The sequence below is a fragment of the Atta colombica genome, unplaced genomic scaffold, assembly GCF_001594045.1.
Source record: "Atta colombica isolate Treedump-2 unplaced genomic scaffold, Acol1.0 scaffold15, whole genome shotgun sequence".
NCBI lineage: Eukaryota > Metazoa > Arthropoda > Insecta > Hymenoptera > Formicidae > Atta > Atta colombica.
In genome coordinates, this window is record NW_017259239.1 from 1,079,810 (window position 1) to 1,098,171 (window position 18,362).

At 28.8% G+C, this 18,362-nt stretch overlaps 1 protein-coding gene across 1 annotated transcript in view; it reads right to left on the minus strand.

Annotated features, from left to right (window-relative positions):
• LOC108685264 (acetylcholine receptor subunit alpha-like) overlaps positions 1-18,362 on the minus strand; it is a 333,770-nt gene that overhangs the window by 175,457 nt on the left and 139,951 nt on the right. The window contains exon 3 of the mRNA XM_018189965.1: positions 13,192-13,236. Within this exon, the coding sequence (XP_018045454.1) occupies positions 13,192-13,236 (45 nt within the window). The remainder of the gene's footprint in view (positions 1-13,191; positions 13,237-18,362) is intronic.

Sequence of the window (18,362 nt, forward strand, 5' to 3'; positions counted from 1 at the left end):
GGTTGAAACGTCTGTATATTTTATATTTTCTTATATATATATATATATATTTCCATTTTTAAAAAACATTTATGAAATTGTATATTTAAAAAAAAGGAATAGAAAGAATTATTTAGCCCGATGCAGTATTTCGAAAAAAAGAAACAATACGAATGACTCATCGAATACTCTAAAAGTAAAATTATATTATGATAAAAACATAGTAATGTTTGTAATCTGCATTACATACATATACGTGTGAATACAATGAAAAAAAGATGTAATCGCGTGATTTAGACAGCCAATCAGATCGTTAATGTTTCATTTCTGTTTTCTAGAGCTATAGTTACGACTTTTACGTAGAAATAGAGTAACGATAAAAATAACTAATGAAATCGTTACCGTTATCCCAAAAATGTAATTGCATTACTCAGAAGAAAATGTAAAATCATTATTTATTCGTTATTGAAAAAAGTAACGATACAAATAACATATTATGTGTACAACTTCGTTTCCGCCGTTTTCCTATAGATGGCTTTAGTGGTAAGTGGTGGTCGAAATAAATAGATCATAGATCATACAATAAACTTGGGCATCTGTCAACATAATCCCATAGAAACATTAATCGATTTGTGTCTGCATCATAAAGTTATTCTCGATTGAAAATGTCAGTTTACGAGTCTCGTCATTTGCGGGAGATTTTAATTTTTGGCTTCAATATGAAGAAATCTGCGGCTGAGGCTCATCGAATGCTCTCAAATACTTATGGTGAGGCCGCTATTAATGAAAGAACGTGTCGTGAGTGATTTCAACGCTTCAAGAACGGTGATTTTGACGTCGAAGACCGGCATAGCGGTGGAAAAGAGAAGGTTTTCGAAGATGCAGAATTGGAGGCATTACTTGAGCAAGACTCGTGTCAAAATCAAGAAGAATTGGCACCATCATTGGGAGTGACTCAACAAGCCATTTAAAAACGCCTCAAAGCCATGGGAATGATTCAGAAGCAAGAAAATTGGGTGCCGTACGAATTGAAGCCGAGAGATGTTGAACGGCGTTTGTTTGCTTGTGAACAGCTGCTTGAAAGGCAAAGACGGAAGGGATTTCTGTATCGCATTGTGTGATTGGGCACGAAAAATGGGTTCATTACGATAATCCCAAGCGCAGAAAATCATGGGGAGTTCCCGGCCATGCTTCCACGTCGATGGCCAAACCGAATATTTACGGCTCCAAGGTCATGCTCTGTATTTGGTGGGACCAGCTCGGCGTAGTGTATTATGAACTGTTAAAACCGACTGAAACAATCACAGGCGATCGGTATCGAACGCAATTGATGCGTTTGAGCCGAGCATTGAAAGACAAACGGCCGCAATACAACGAGAGACACGATAAAGTGATTTTGCAGCATGACAATGCTCGACCCCATGTTGCGAAAGTGGTCAAGACATACTTGGAAACGTTGAAATGGGAAGTCCTACCCCACCCGCCGTATTCTCCAGACGTTGCTCCCTCTGACTATCACTTGTTTCGATCAATGGCACACGGCCTGGCTGACCAGCACTTCCGGTCTTATGAAGAAGTAAAAAATTGGATCGATTCGTGGATAGCCTCAAAAGATGACCAGTTTTTTCGACGCGGGATTCGTACGCTACCCGAAAGATGGGAGAAAGTAGTGGCCAGCGATGGACAATACTTTGAATCATAAATGTATAACCAGTTTTTTACAATAAAGCCTCGAATTTCGGAAAAAAACGACGGAAGCAAAGTTGTACACCTAATATTATTTGCCAATCCTGGATATTTCTTACAGATCCGTTATTTAACTCATTGTGAATAAAAACAAATTATACTCTTTCGTACGAAGATTACAGGAGTACAGCTCTGTATTTTATGCGCAAACAAATTAAATTAATTAATTAATTAAATATCAAATAAATTAAATCTTAATCTGTACATATATCTAATATTAATTCGCACGAGTAAATAACTCATTTCTACGTACACAAATGCCTAATTTTTTATACATAATTGAAATCGTGTATAGTATAATTTACTTGCATCTTATAGTATTTATATACTCTATGGTTATCAAGGGACACTATACTAGTGTCCCTTGAGCGTGCATGTGCATATGCACGTGCATGTGTGTGCGTGCGTGCGTGTGTGTGCGTGTGTGCGCGCGCGTGTGTGTGTGTGTGTGTGTGTGTATGTGTGTGTGTGCGTGTGTGCGTGTATGTGAATAGTGTATAATTATTTTAACTCACGATGGTTTTCCCTATTTTCCTAATTTGATTTTTGGCAGTGCCAAGTTTTTTGCATGAAGTATTTTTAATTTCATTAAAAGTTTTTTATTTTGTATTGTTATGTCCTTTATCTTTTCAATAGCGAATGGACTTTACATTTTCTTCTAAGTAATGCAATTATATTTTTGGGGTAACGGTAACAATTTCACTAATTACTTTTATCGTTACTTTATTTCTAATTACATAAAAGTTTAGTCGTAATAGCCCTAGAAAATAGAAATGAAACATTAATTCTTTATAATAACTCTTGGGTTGAATAAGATAACACAATTTTGTGATATAACATCTTAAAGGAAGATTAAATATGTAGTTACTATCACACTTGGCATGGAATAGGAAAAATTTTGTATAGATATATATACTTGAGTTCTATTTTTTTAATTAAGTCTTACGAAATCTTAGGATTTTTTGGAAGTACTTTTATACAATTAGTGCTTCATATCATTTTTGAAAATACATTCTTCTTGGAATTAAACTTGGCGTCAGTTATTGATCTTTTATACAAATGATATACGTGTCACTTGGAAAATGCTATTTTTATGAAATTATAATTTGGTGCTAATTTTTGATATCAAATTTTTTATACAATACATGCTATTTAAATTTTTTAAATTTAATACTACAATTTTTTATTCGAGAAGTTTATCCATATTTGACATTCTTTTTTATATATATTACTTAAATTCTTTTTACGGTATAATGACGTTTTATTTGCGCTGTGCATATATTTGACGCTTCCTTTATTAATTTTCGTTAAATAAATAATTTTGTATTTGATTTTACTGATATAAGTCATCTAAAGTTTTATTTTGGCGGTATAACAATTTTTTGTTTCAGCATTCTTTTTACTGTTTACCTACGGTTCTTCATTTAGGCAGCACATCTATATTTGACGATTTATTCTTTCCTTTTTTTAAAATAAGTAAATTTGTATTTTAATTTTACTGATTTTATTGACAGTTACAAATTAATCTTATCTTTTTATATAAAATCTTTGGCACATTGACCTCTTGCGATTATTAATGCGACTTCTGAATTCGACTAACATTAAGTTCCGATGTGAAACTGCTTGTATCTAGGCTGTTTCCTGTAATAATTTTTGTCAATATGTGAGTACAACACAGCGCTTTTTTTATATTTTAATTTGTGAACATTTTGCGTAGTTACCGATAACTTTTTAAAATTATTATTTAACATTGAAAACAACCCTCGTAGGGATTGAAACGTCTGTACACAATTTATATTGTTGATATAAATATTTTTACTCACAGTAACTCAAGTGGTCTTCATAGCCCTATATTATATTATTAATTTATTTAATTAGTTGAATCGTTATTCTTTATTGAATTTTAAAATTATTTAATTTGAACGAAGATGTGATTTCCTTATATACATGAGAATGTTGAAATTTGATCGAATATTTTATCAGTAATTAGATAGTTATTAAATAATAAGGTTGCTATGTTGGAAAGTAACAATAAACATTTGCCGGATACGTGTATACTATAATGACTTGATCGATTTATCTCAATACTGTCTTTCAAAAAAATCATTTAAAGTTTCTATCACATCAGTCGCGACAGACTGATGTTTTTGCAATACATTATTTTATTTTCTAAAATACTTAATATCCTTAGCGTTATTGAACACGCTTATAAAAGTTTCAAATATTAATATTTGAAACAGAACTGCTTATATAAATAATTAACTAAATAGAGAGCGTCGTAGTTAGCAATTAATTAAATAGGGTAATTAATATTTTTATATAGACACATTTATCTCAGAACTTTGATTAAGAAAAAGTAGGCATAAAAGAAATATGTTTTGAGAAAGCCATTTCGTATTTCAACTAATTGAACACCAAAAATTTAAAAATATTTTTATTTGATAACAGTATTAAATCTACGTCATCCATAAACATTTGACAGTCATTGTCAAAATGGTGTTGCCGTAACGAGAAATGCAAAATTATTGATATAAAAAGTACGTTTTTTGAGTTAAATTTCCAAATTTTTTTCATTTATTTGCAATTTGCTTTTAGAAAGTATCTTTTTATCGAATATTATAACATTAATGTAATTAAAAATGTAATTACAAATACTTTGTTTATTTTGGTTTATCAGATATTCTGTGATTAAATTTTTTACGCATGATGTTCTAAAAGAGCCGATATTAAGAGCTATGAAAAAGTCAGTTCTATTATTGCTTTGTCTGACTCTTTCATTGCATATCCAGGGATGTTCTTTTCAGTACAATTGGAAAAAGAATTTTCTATTTTTTTATATAATTCAGGCAATTTTAGTACGTCAGTACTTTTTTGAAGTATATCGTACTAATGATCAGTCCATTTTCATTCATTTGGTGTCAATAATATATCGTCGCGTGGCATCAATATATGATCCTATCAGAATATTTCTATATAAGATTGTCTTCAGATGCAATCTCCTTCTTTGAAGAGCATCCCTGTATATTATATATTTATTGTAAGTAAATAGATTTCTGTTCTTTTATAAAACAGCATTCTGATAGGTTATGTTGCTGCTAGGTTAAGATATATTGAAGCATTTTACCGACTCAACTTCTATATTTCACTTTTTTCAATCATCTATCATGTTTAATAGATTATTTCGAAGTAATGAAGACTGATATCAGTGCAAATTGTATTCTCTATTCTGTGGGCTCATACTTCATGTGGTAATAAGAAAAGAAGAAGAATTTTCATTCCTTTTGTGATAAATGTTCTTAATTAAAAATATTATATTTTCCATTTTTCACACATTTATTAATTTTCTAAAAAAAATAATATTTGTTAAAGGATTTTGGTTTTATTTGTATTAAAATTTATATAATTTAGTACTTGATTCTTTCAAAATAAGTAATAGCTTTTTCAAAACTACATCATTTTGAAAAAGTTGAATTTCTTGTTGATGAAAAATAGTGATTAAATCTCTGTTAATGACTGAAATATTTTTTATATTTTTTATTAAATGGATCTTATAGATAAATGAGTAAGTAAGAAAGCGATTATATTTGCTTAATACCAGATTAAGTATTTTTTCATATTTTGAAAAAAATGATTCTTTCATGCCTATTCTCCTCTACACCCCGATTATGTTGGAACTTACAATCTGAGATACTAATAATCCTCCCCAAATTAAAATTTGTAAAGAACTATTGCGAAAAATATTTTTATCTGAGAATGCTGACCTTTGAGGACGCTAGCGTGGTATACGAAATGTAAATTCGATTTCCAGCTAGGTAATATTTTTCAAGTTTTTATGGGTTTTAATTAATGGGGATTTTTATTAGCATCTCAGATTAGTTGAATTACAAGTCCAAAAGCAATTAGCGCGCAATCTGAGATAATTATATTTAAAATACATATCGATGTATTAAACATCTTTAAACATCTAATTTTCGTCATAATTGGCAGTCACGTATTTAGTTGTATTAAATAACATTAAATTAATCCAAGATAATTTAAACATTTAGTAACGCGATATAATTGTTATTAATGAATTTATATAGCAATCCTATTACTTAATAATTGCTCGATTATTCATGTAATATTCGTTCAAATCTCAACATTCTCATCATGTAAGAAAACCACTTCTTTGTTCCCATTAGAATTAAATAATTTTATATGATTTGAATAAGATATCATACCTTTTAGAAATATTCAAACTTATGAAAACATTAGTAGTTTGAAGTACTCTTGACAGACAATGTATATTGGATTTGACGCGTCCGAGACACTAGTGTAACAAATCGCAACGCTCGCTGATCATGTATCGCTAGCATTCTTTATGCAAAAAATGTTAAAAGGACACAAAAGGAATGCGCAGAATGTCCGATAATAATGACGTTTCTTAAAACGAAATTGCGAAAGTCGCACACAAATTTGCATCGCAATATCTCCGATGTAGGACACATAGAGAAAAAAAAAAGGCACTTTCATTATATATTTCGGGTAGAAGCTATCGATTAAACCTACTTAAAACTTAATCGGTTCAGTCTTTTATTGAGATTTCATAAGCGCGGTCTGGAAAATCTCGATGGTTCGTGTAAAAATATACTAACACTTGCTGCACGTGCTTAGCGCGATATTACTATGTCTTCTGATACCAATGGAAAATCAGTGAATATCCAGAATTCAGATTTAGAGAGTATATTTTGAAATATAAGTGTACTTTGTTCTTTATAATTCTTTTCGTATTTATTATTATCTAATAAATCAGTACACGCGGCATTTCGTTACTTAAATCACATAGATCGTGTATCATTTCGTACTAGCTTCCGATTCGAAGTAACAGATAATTAATCAAGTACAAATTGAAAGAAAATTTGAAATAATATATCGTATATCTTAATGTAAGCGTCGTTGACGAAATCATTATTGATCGAAAGTACAAATATTAATAATAATCTGAAATTCCCGTTTTTTGAATCGAGTGCTATTATCAGTATAAAAGACGATCATATTTGATATCATGTTTGATATCCTGAGACGGTGCCTCCATTCCATCTCAAGAGATAATGTCAGACGTAATAAAACGCATCATTAACTACATTTACACGGCTCGATTTACTCGATCGAAGTTATAACACTGACGTTATGAAATTAGCCAATCATTGCTATTCCTCTGAAGAATGGAATAACTGTAAATGACAAGTTTCATAACATCGATGTAATCATAAATCAACCCGTGTAAATATAATTACCAGTTCGCTTAGGAGTAATGTATACAATGACTTTAGGTGCGTTCCACTTAACGTCTGCAATGCTCGCGTGTATTACTTCATCTTTGATTAATATTTGAAGACAAGAAGGATGAAATGATACTCGTGAGAACACATGTATCTTTTGTTTATGTACATACATACACGCAGCTTACGCGCTGTAAAAGCCATTGCATGTAAAAGCATTAGTCGTAATCGTAAAAAGAGATAAATTGATTGGTTATTAAGGCAAGCAATAAATCACGTGACCATCTTCCGATTGGTTGATCGTAAGGATAAGGCATTAATCGCAATCTTTCGACGGGATGAAAACTTGTGTCTATGATCATGGCTTTGAGGTTATGATGAGTTTCACTCGTGATGCTTTTGCGTAGAGGGCGCGATAATATTTGGCTCCGACGAAACAACCAATAAATTTATTGCTTTTTATGGACTTACGATTATACCATAACTACGATTTTTTTTATGCAATGGTCTTAAGTCCGATCTATATAAAGCTCATTCTACATAGACGCAAACCAATCGCAAATTTGTTGCCAATCTGAAACGATAATTTCAAAATGCAAGTTTCAGATTGGCTATTGCAAATACAAACTTACGATCGGCTTGCGACTAAACGTAAAATGGGCTTAACTCTTTCAGTCACGCAATTCAGGGAATGTAGCAATCATTAGGAAGGATAGTTTCTTAGATTTTTGAGGTTGAATTTGAATCCGGGGTTGAATTACAAAAAAAAATCAAATCCAAGATGGCATATCAAAAAATTAATAATTTTTAAACTTATTCCCAAACTAAATTTAATCCCATAAACTTATTCTCGTACCCAATACATTAACAACAATAATATATAGTGTTAAAAATGATTGATTCAATGCAATAGTAATTGACTGATTGCAAAAATAATCACTTTTTTGTAGTTCTGATCGCCATATTAGATCTGTCATTTTGAATTTTAAAAATCTGATGACGGATTGAATTCAGCGACCTCAAAAACATTGGAAACAATAATTTGCAATGCATGTTTATTCAATGCAAAATCTGCCATAAATGAATTAAATTTAGAAAAACATAAATTTGTTTATAACAAATAAAAATTATTAGATAATCATAAAACATGTCCTGCTTTTTGAAGTTTGAATTTTATTTTATCTGAAAATGCAAAAAAACCCATAAGTTTACTCTAAAAACAAAAGATATGATAAGAAAAGGAGACCAAAAAGATGTTCTTTAGACACTATGACTGAAAAAAATTAAGATATGAAACATTGGAATCTCTAATATTGTTATAATTTTAATACAGACTAATTTAAGTGATATACTCGCGGAATGTATTATTTATTAACATTTAATCGCGCGTAAAGTATTTTAAGAGAAGTCATTCTTTTTCCGAACTGCGACAATACGCGAGATTTGATAAAAATAAGAAAGAATTAGCGAGTATATGATTTAAATCAGTCTGTATTAAAATTATATAACAATATTAGAGATTCCAATGTTTCATATCTTAACAATTACATATTCATACAAAAATTGTAAAAAGCGTAATTTATTTAGTATAATTGGGCCATTACAAACATTAAAACATTAAAAAGAGAAAATTAATGAAGTAACCGATATTCATGTTTGGGAAACAACGATTGTTTCGTTGCTTCGCCTAAACAAAGGGCACAATAACTGCAAATTACTTGTATTATATTTTATAGCTATTAATGCATTTGCGTGATGTTGTAGCTCTTTATAGAATATTAGATAGGATGAAAGAAAAGAAATCAAACAATATAGCGCATAATTGAAAAATAATTAATTCTTCAATTAGCATAACGAGTATGTTTCTTCGATAAAGCGATGCGTAAAGTTTTAAAAATATCGTCATTTATGAGTCTCAGAAATGTTTAGATGTTAATTCTTATAGAAAAATATTAATTGCTTTAGCAAGGATAATTATTTATATATATAAAACCTATCATGATCATCTAACATTTCTTTGATATTCTTGAAATTATTTAAATTATATTTTCAAGATTAATTAAAATTAAAAATTTTTTAAATATAAAGATCACAATAACTTTTAAATTATAATTTTTTAAAATTAAGTTACGTTTATAATTGTACTTGCATACATAAACTTACTTCAGATTCCATAATTACAATAGAATTTAGTACAGAATTTTTTATCCATGATTTTATTAATAAGTATAATTATTAGTAAAATTTAACAGTTACTCAAAAATTTTATTTAATAATATTTTAACATGAAAATTACAATAAATTAAAACTAAAGCTTAATAATCTTAATTGCATTAAAGATTATATAAATTCAGCAGAAATGTTTATAGAGTGATCCGAAATTCCTGCATTCGGAGTACAGAATATGGTACTTTATGCTAAAAGAAACAATTTTTTCCTTTGCAAAATTGCGTCTGACAAATGTAACTTTTGCAGGATAATAAATTGAAGTTATATGAATAAACGCAAAAATTATTTATTAAATCTAATTTTACTACAGGAAAAAGTGGTTTCTTTTAGCATAAAGAGTCATGTCCTGTATTCCGAATGAAGGAATTTCGGATCACCTTGTATATGTATAATAAAATACTTATAACACACTTAAGAGAAATTAATTAGTATCTTTATCGATGCTAATGAGTTTGTGAAATAATACATAAGCATGATAATTTATTTTGAAGAATTTAATAAAACACAATATGAAATATATTTAAGTTCATAAACATCATTGAAAAAGTCATTATTATTAATATATTCGGGTTTGAAACAATAACTAAACATTTTCTTATCCTACTGCTTCAATTTTTAGTTCAAAACAAAAATAGGAGAGAATTATCGAATGCATATTACTTAATTTTTTACTGTTATTATATTTTCCATTTGGCACTGTTTTGTATGCAAACAAACATTAGAAATTATAATTTGAGATTTCGAACGCTCATTACATGTTTAACTTTCCATTAATAACAAATTAATTTGTTATAAATCTTTTCGTAATACACATGCAGTAAAAGATATGATTTAAATAACTACCTATCTAAATCATATTTATAGATATTTTTTATTTCCTTTAAAAGTATCGAATAAAAATATTTAAAAGTATAAGGTTAATAAAAGAAATCATTAACTGATAGCAAATAATTAATTAATACATAATTTTAATGATTTATTGAAAAAGATTAAATATTTTATAACTATTAAATATACATAATTTTAATGATTTATTGAAAAAGATTAAATATTTTATAACTATTAAATAACAATAATGAAAAGACTAATAACGTCAAAATAAAATTATTGATGAAAATATTGATTTAATCTTTACAAATATAGTTGCAAATATGTATATACAGTGAATGTAAAATATTCTACAATAATTTTTTTTAAATAAAAATACAAAAATTTATAATAAAATTAGATGATCACGTTATCATTCGTTACATAAGTTGATTAATATCAGATGTGATTCTTTAAAATACCGCTAAAACCGGGTTCGTACCTTGATTGGAAAAACGAAAAGTGGAAAAGCGGAAGCCAATCGGAACTCGCAGTAGTAGGCGGTACATTTCGCTTGTCTGCTTCTGTCTTTTCATAAGTTTCCTAAACCATACCATAACACAGGATAAGACTGATAATTGACAATAATAAAACTAATAATCGATATAAATGTCAAGCGCAAAAACATATTTGAGCTAATTTTATTTTAACGTTATTAGTCTTTTCATTATTGTTATTTAATAGTTATAAAATATTTAATCTTTTTCAATAAATTATTAAAATTATGTATTAATTAATTATTAACTATCAGTTAATGATTTCTTTTTAATCTTATATTTTTAAATATTTTTATTCGATACTTTTTGACTTCCATAAAATACATAGGCTATATTTTTATCTATATTACTCATTTTTCATGTATTTTATATTATTGTTTTTAAATGTTGCCTGTATTAATAATATAAAATATTCATGAAGTACGAGAGATTTAGGCGACCAGTACAGAGAGAGAGAGAGAGAAAAATATATTAATATCTCTGTCTATCTTAATGCCGCCTAGACAGAGGTATTAATATATTTCTCTCTCTGTTATCGATTTTATTAAAAGTATTATCCTGTATGCAAAAGTCGGCTCAAATCGTTTCGTGTCGCGACTCTGATTAAAGGATCTCTAATATATATTATATTAAGATACAGTCTTCATTTTCCAACTTACATTTTTCATTACGTTACAAATCTTTCACTGTGTACTGTGACGCGTGTCAAGGTCAGGCGCGTGTCAAGGTCGAACGCGCTGCGAGTGCGACGCGGTGTTTGCAATCATTCCAATCTACAGAGACGTAGAACACGGATCGCAGATCGTAAAACTAGAAACTAACCTAATATATTTTAATTATAATGAATTACAGGAATTCAGAAATATTTAACTTTCGCCTATCCTATGTATTGCGGTCTATGACTTATTATGAGCTTTCTACAATAAAATAAGTCATTACCTATTACCCCACAAATAACACAATAGAGTAGTAGAGCAGTAAGCCTTAAGTCTTAAGAAATTGTGCATAGTCGATTATTCTTCTCACATTCGATGTGAGAAGAATAATCGACTGTGATTGATCAATTTTTTAAAACTTAAATTTTTTAAGGCTTAAAGCTTACTAGTCTATTGTGTTTACGGGATTAAGCTCTAAGTTTTAAGCCGTAAGAAATTAACCAATCATAATCGATTATTCTTCTCACTTTTGACTGTGATTGGTCAACTTCTTATGATTTAAAACTTAAAGTTTAAGTAGTAGTTTAATGTCTTGTTTTAATACTCATCTAATTATATAATGAAACAGTCGCTTTCTTAATTTTTGAATAATATTTTTAGTGCGCTAGAAAAAATTTTTTGTACATCTGGAGAGAGCCTAATATAAGGTCAAAACATGTAATTGTATTTTACTTTCTACAGTTCTTGTTTATTATATCTATTTTTAATTATACTTATGTTAAACGAACAATGGAGATTTTTTAAGTTTTTCTGACTCTTATTAGTCTTTTATATTTCGTTGTCGTATTTTATAAAAAGTTATAATCTGAAACATGGTTCATTTGCGATTTTTGATCTATGTTCTGTGTCTTAATCCTTTCAGTCGCAATGGGCTATCTAAGAGACACCTTTTTAGTCTTCTTTTTTTATCATATATCTTTTGTTTTTAGAGTAAACTCATGGATTTTTTGCATTTTCAAATAAAATAAGATTCAAACTTCAAAAAGCAGGGCATGTTTATCTAATTTCATGATTATCTAATAATTTTTATTTGTTATAAGCAAATTTATATCAAAAAATGCATACGTTCTCAAATTTAATTTATTTGTGGCAGATTTTGACAATAAACTTGCATTGCAAATCATTGTTTCCAATTTTTGAGGTCGTTAAAATCCGTTCAAATTACGCCATCAGATTTTTAAAATTCAAAATGGCGGATCTAATATGGTGGCCAGAACTACAAAAAAGTGATTATGCAATAAGTTAATGATTTGCAATCGGTCAATTATTATTGCATTGACTCAGTCATTTTTAACACTATATATTGTTGTTGTTAATGTATTGGATATGGGAATAAGTTTATGGGATTAAATTTAGTTTGAGAATAAGTTTAAAAATTATTAATTTTTTTGATACGTTATCTTGAATTCGCCATCTTGGATTTGACTTTTTTTGTTCAACCCCGGATTCAAATTCAACGGCCTCAAAAATCTAAGAAACTATCCTTCCTAATTGATTGCTACATTCCCTGAATTGCGTGACTGAAAGAGTTAAGCCCATTTTACGTTTAGTCGCAAGCCGATCGTAAGTTTGTATTTGCAATAGCCAATCTGAAATTTGCATTTTGAAATTATCATCGTTTCAGATTGGCAACAAATTTGCGATCAAAAACCTAAAAAAAAATCACATTTTCTGTAATGATTGCTATTCCCTTTCCTGTAATGATTCCCTGAATTGTGTAACAGAAAGAGTTAAACAATTACATATTCATAAAAAAATGTAAGAAAAAGACATAAAACATTTATGAATTGAATATTTAAGAGAGAAAAGGGAGGAAGGAGAGGGAGGGAAAGGGGAGAGAGAGAGAGAGAGAGAGAGAGAGAGAGAGAGAGAGAGAGAGAGAAATTTATCGCTCACCTGTTCAACCCACAAGTTCGTCGTCATAATTTGATTCTTCAAGTTCTGTAACAAAAATTGTTTTTTTAATAAACTAATAAATTGCATATATTTTTTAATTGTACAATCTATAATTAATTGTTTGTTTAAACTTTACAATTTCTATTTCTATAATTTATTCTAACTATTATACACAGAATAAATTTATTTCGGTATATTTTTAAAAATATCTATATAATTTAATTTTGTTCTAATTCTTCATTATATATCTGCACACATTTTTTGCGTAATCTTTAATGCAATTAAAAAAATTTTTAATTTATTTTAAATTTATTTACTTTAAATAACAGGGAATGATGTTATTAAGATGTTATTATATATATAAGAGAAATAAATCATTTGATGTTCTCTGATTTGAATTTGTTTAATTTCCAAAAACAATTCCTATGGTTCTATTTGGCAAGCGTTTAGCAACGAGTCTTCTTTAATAGAAAGTGTATGATACTAGTTCTTCTTTTGCATCTGTCAGCTGCAGCGCATTGTAATTTCTGGATTCAACGTCACCCCTCGACTAATTGGACCTAACTAACAGTTCGGGTGCATAGATGGAACTTGCAGCTGTAATCCTAGTTATGGACTACTGGTATGCGATTTTGGACTTTCTGCTATTTCGTGAATCCCTGACGTTCACAATTCAAACTATACCACACGTGGAATCTATCCAAGCCCACATCTGTTTGCATGTGTGAGCAAATCTAATCCTGATTGAATGCAAACGATGTGTGTCGGAGATAAGTATATCCTCAAATATTTCTGCGACATTTATACAATTGCTGTTAATTTTGGATATACAATTATTAATTATCTGTTAGTAATATCATAGACGCCGCTATCGATATTATAATTAGAGTAATCATAATTATTATAATTATTGACAATAAAAATTTTAATGTTAACATCATTAATTTAATGATATTATTACTGTATTACCTGTGATATTACGAAATTTAGATGTATTAACTTTTGAACATATATAACAACTTTTAAAATGAATTAATTTTTTACGTAATTTAATTATGTGAATTACAATTATTTCCTCGTTACTTTTGCTTGTTTAATTTTACAATAATAATTTACCGCATAAATTTATCTATAGTCATGAATTCCATCGTGTCAAAACAATAAATATATACATTAACGATGTTGAGCTTCCATTATGAGGTGTCCGACAAGGTAATCATCGCAACATAGTCGTATCGAGGGACCGGTATTGAATGGTATATATCCACTCTGCGATGAATTATCCTCGATAGTAAGGCGGACTGCATTCATATGCAAATGTAATAATACCAATATAGCTTTAGTCTACGCGTTTCGATGAATCTCGGATGTAAATGTAACGAAGACCGGATATATTATCATGGTACTATCAAGAAACGTTAATGTTGCTTTACGTGGAAAATGTAATTTGGTTTTTTATCTCTAATTTGGTTTTTTATCTCTATAATTATAATTATAATGACATTCGTTGAAATGTATTGAAAGGGTAAATATGATAATAAAACGAAATAATATGAAAAGATCATTTTCTTTTTAGTTAATCGCATTATTTAAGTTAATCCGTATTTGTTTTATCGTTGTTTTTCTAAATGATAAATTATATGTATTGTATTTCTTTAATATATTTTACCTTAATCTTTCACATTCTTTAAATAAAAAATGCACCTTAAACAAGAACATTAATTTTTATAATAAAAAAACCGGTTTTTTTTGTATAAATTTATTTCCTTTTTTCTTTCAATGTTTCGTATATAATAATTGTTGGATTAATTGTTACTTATGCGACTCTGTCGAATCGATTGAATTATCGCGAGATTATAGAGCTCATCGGGCGACAAGCATTATCGCGATTATAGGGGCAAAGGCTAATTAATTCGTGCGTATTCGATATATGCGCACGTGTTCGCCAATTCGGTTGAAATTAATGTCATGTCGATTGTAACCACGGAAAGCGGAAAACTCGCATGTCGGTTTATACGAATTTCCGCGTCGATACGAAACTGCACTTGTCGATCTGAATAATCAATTTTGACACGGGACAGTGTCGAATGCAACGACACCGATAATAATAATAATAATAATAATAATCTCATATTTCTTAGCGGTTCAATAATATGATGTCTAGTATATAACAATAATGACAAATCTAATACAATGATATAGTAACTATTGAAATCGTTATTTTGTATTGCCAATCATTAAGGATAAATGATAACATAATTGAACTTATGATATTACTAATTAATTTCTATTAATAGTAATATAATGGCATAATAGCAGTTGCTCATTATTGAAATTAGCCAATACGCGGATCAGCTACGACGTGAACTGTTTGAAAAGTAGCAGAGTAACTCCGAATTGTTCTGCATCAATATCACGATGTCCATGACATATTGCCAATTATAGGCAGAGTGAAAGGTAATTAGCAAATTACTTTATGTTTAATTAAACTCTGATTGCGATGGCACAGGATGTGCCATACGATCGCATACCATTAGAGTGAACGCGCAATATGTTAATTGATTTCAACATACGCAGCAGGTTTTGATATGTAGGTGGATATTAGATTTATTGTGTTGTCTATACGAATCGTAAATTAAAAATTCCTATCGAGTTTCCATGCTTGGACGCAAGAATATTCGCACGTCGCAATCAATCTCTAATTAATTCCCGCGCAATGCGGCATGTAGTGCAATTAATTAGTTAGAAAAGATGAATTATTTTTGTTTTTTAAACTGATAAAGATAATTATTGTGCAAAAGATATTCAATCGTGATCTTGGAGAGATAAAAAATAAAGATAGCAGTTTGTCATTTATAAATATTGTTAAATTAATTATTTATTAAGAAACATTGAATAATGTTTGTGTTTCCATTAACTATATTTATCATGTATATTCAAATTTGTAATTTTCTAAAAACTTTGTATATTCTAAAGATTCTATCTTGTTGTAATCAATATATTGGTTAAAGCTATTTATGTTTGTCATTTATTAGAAAATTTAATATTATTAATAAATAATAATAAATAATTATAATTATAATAAATCTATTAAAAATATATATTTTAGAAAATACATTTAAAAATCTGATTCTCCTCCATCCTTTTGTGAATTTATAAACATGCTTGTCCTATATCTAGAGTCATCTCTTGAAGCGAACGTATTGCAAACGTATTGTAGCTATAAGAGGCATAAGAAAAATAGTAAGCGTAGATTGTCAGGTAGATTTAATTTATATCATTCTTCGAGAATATTGATTTAAAACTTGGTAATAGATAAGTTTTGTACCTGCTCGAAGTTTTCAATAGAAGAATGATAAGAAAAGAAAAATAAAATTCAGAAATGAAGCTTTTTAATTTTTAATCAATAAGTAAACAAATTGTTTTGTAACATAGCAAACAAGAATGTCGGTTTTGAATATAAATTCTATCGGGAGAACGTGAGAAAGAAGAATATTTCATATATAAAATTTACGCACATAGAAAAAGAACTGTAAATTATAATTTTATAAATTTATATTCTTTCCAAATGTAAAATATTAATTAAATTGAACATATTTGTATTGGATATCCTGCGTCAGAATATCGAAATCCGGAATTGATCGATACCGTAAATTAAACAAACGACAAATGTTATGAAGTTGATAAGATGACAAAGAACGAATATAACAAAATGTTCAGGCTCTCGAGAATAATTTCTTCATTTCTGTGATATCGTAAATCAAGATGACCGATTGGAGTGGAATTAGAGTGGCAAAAATAGATGTATGCTTGGGACAGCTAGCGAGAGATGAATAATGCTCTGTTTTCCGGCGTTGAATATTTAAGATTGTTGAATATTCATGAAACGCATGAAACATTTCTTTGTTGTAATATGAATTTACGTGAAGCATAATTTTTTGCTGATAATAGGAACATCTTGAATATATCAATCGTGCAAATGATTCAGAGGATTGCAATTATCAAGTCTGAAACTTGTGACGTAGCTTAAGTTTGAATTTAATTTTTAATTGAACATATAAACGTTAAATAAACTCTTTATAAATTTTTTTATTACTTGCTTCGTCGCCGACGAATGGTAGATAACATTCAATCTTCTGTCTTATATTAGATTAGATGTAATTAGATATCTATATTTATTTACACACGTTTCAGCACAGATACATTTATTAGAACATATATTACTTTCAAACATTTATCGATTATCATCAAAAGAAACTAATGTATTTCACATATATACACATCACATTAATGAAATCCGACGCATATCGTACAGTACCGAACTGTGACTGACGTGAATTTGACATGCGCTATTTAAACGCTCCGCCAGCAATGTGATCCTCTAAATGCATTAAACCGCAATAATTAAGAGGCATGTTGACGATCGGGAGTTGCATTTACAAATATCGATCGATATTTAATCTAATTTCTTTTTAATAATGTAATAGCTGTTGGAAACGAGTAAAGAGATTTCCATATAATATCATTCCACGCACTTAATAAAATATTTTACATCACAGATTATACTACATACCATTTACGTTTTGTTAAAAGAGTTATATAAAAATATTATAGCATTAATTCACTAATTTTTCAAGATACCTTTTAATGTTATTATTTATTGATATGTACATTTATTTGATAATTATACAATAAGAATTTTTTTTAAGGAACACACTATTTAATAAAAACATACTAGAAAGAAATATTTCATTAGGAACTTGATATTTCTAAAAAAAGCTTTTGGGTCAAGAAGGAAAGCCCGTTTATTTAAAAGTTTCTGGTGGAAATGGCGCATAAAATTCGCTCAGTGCTTTTAGACCTCTCGAGGCTTTTTCATGATTCCTATACTGCTTTCAATTTTTATGCGATATTCGCGCGGAGAGTACAGAATGCTAAATTTAAGTTGTAAATTTAAGCGTGCGGTTCGAAACTATTTTATTAATGACATGCAGAGAAATTTTTTGCATCATTTTCCACAGAAAAATATTTTATAATTACTTCACACTCAGAATGTGTTATATTATTTACATAATATGTTTTATTAAAAAAGTTATATAAAAATATTATAATAATAATAATAATAAATCTTTTCTACATATCCCTAATATTTTTCTTCCATTTTGCATAGC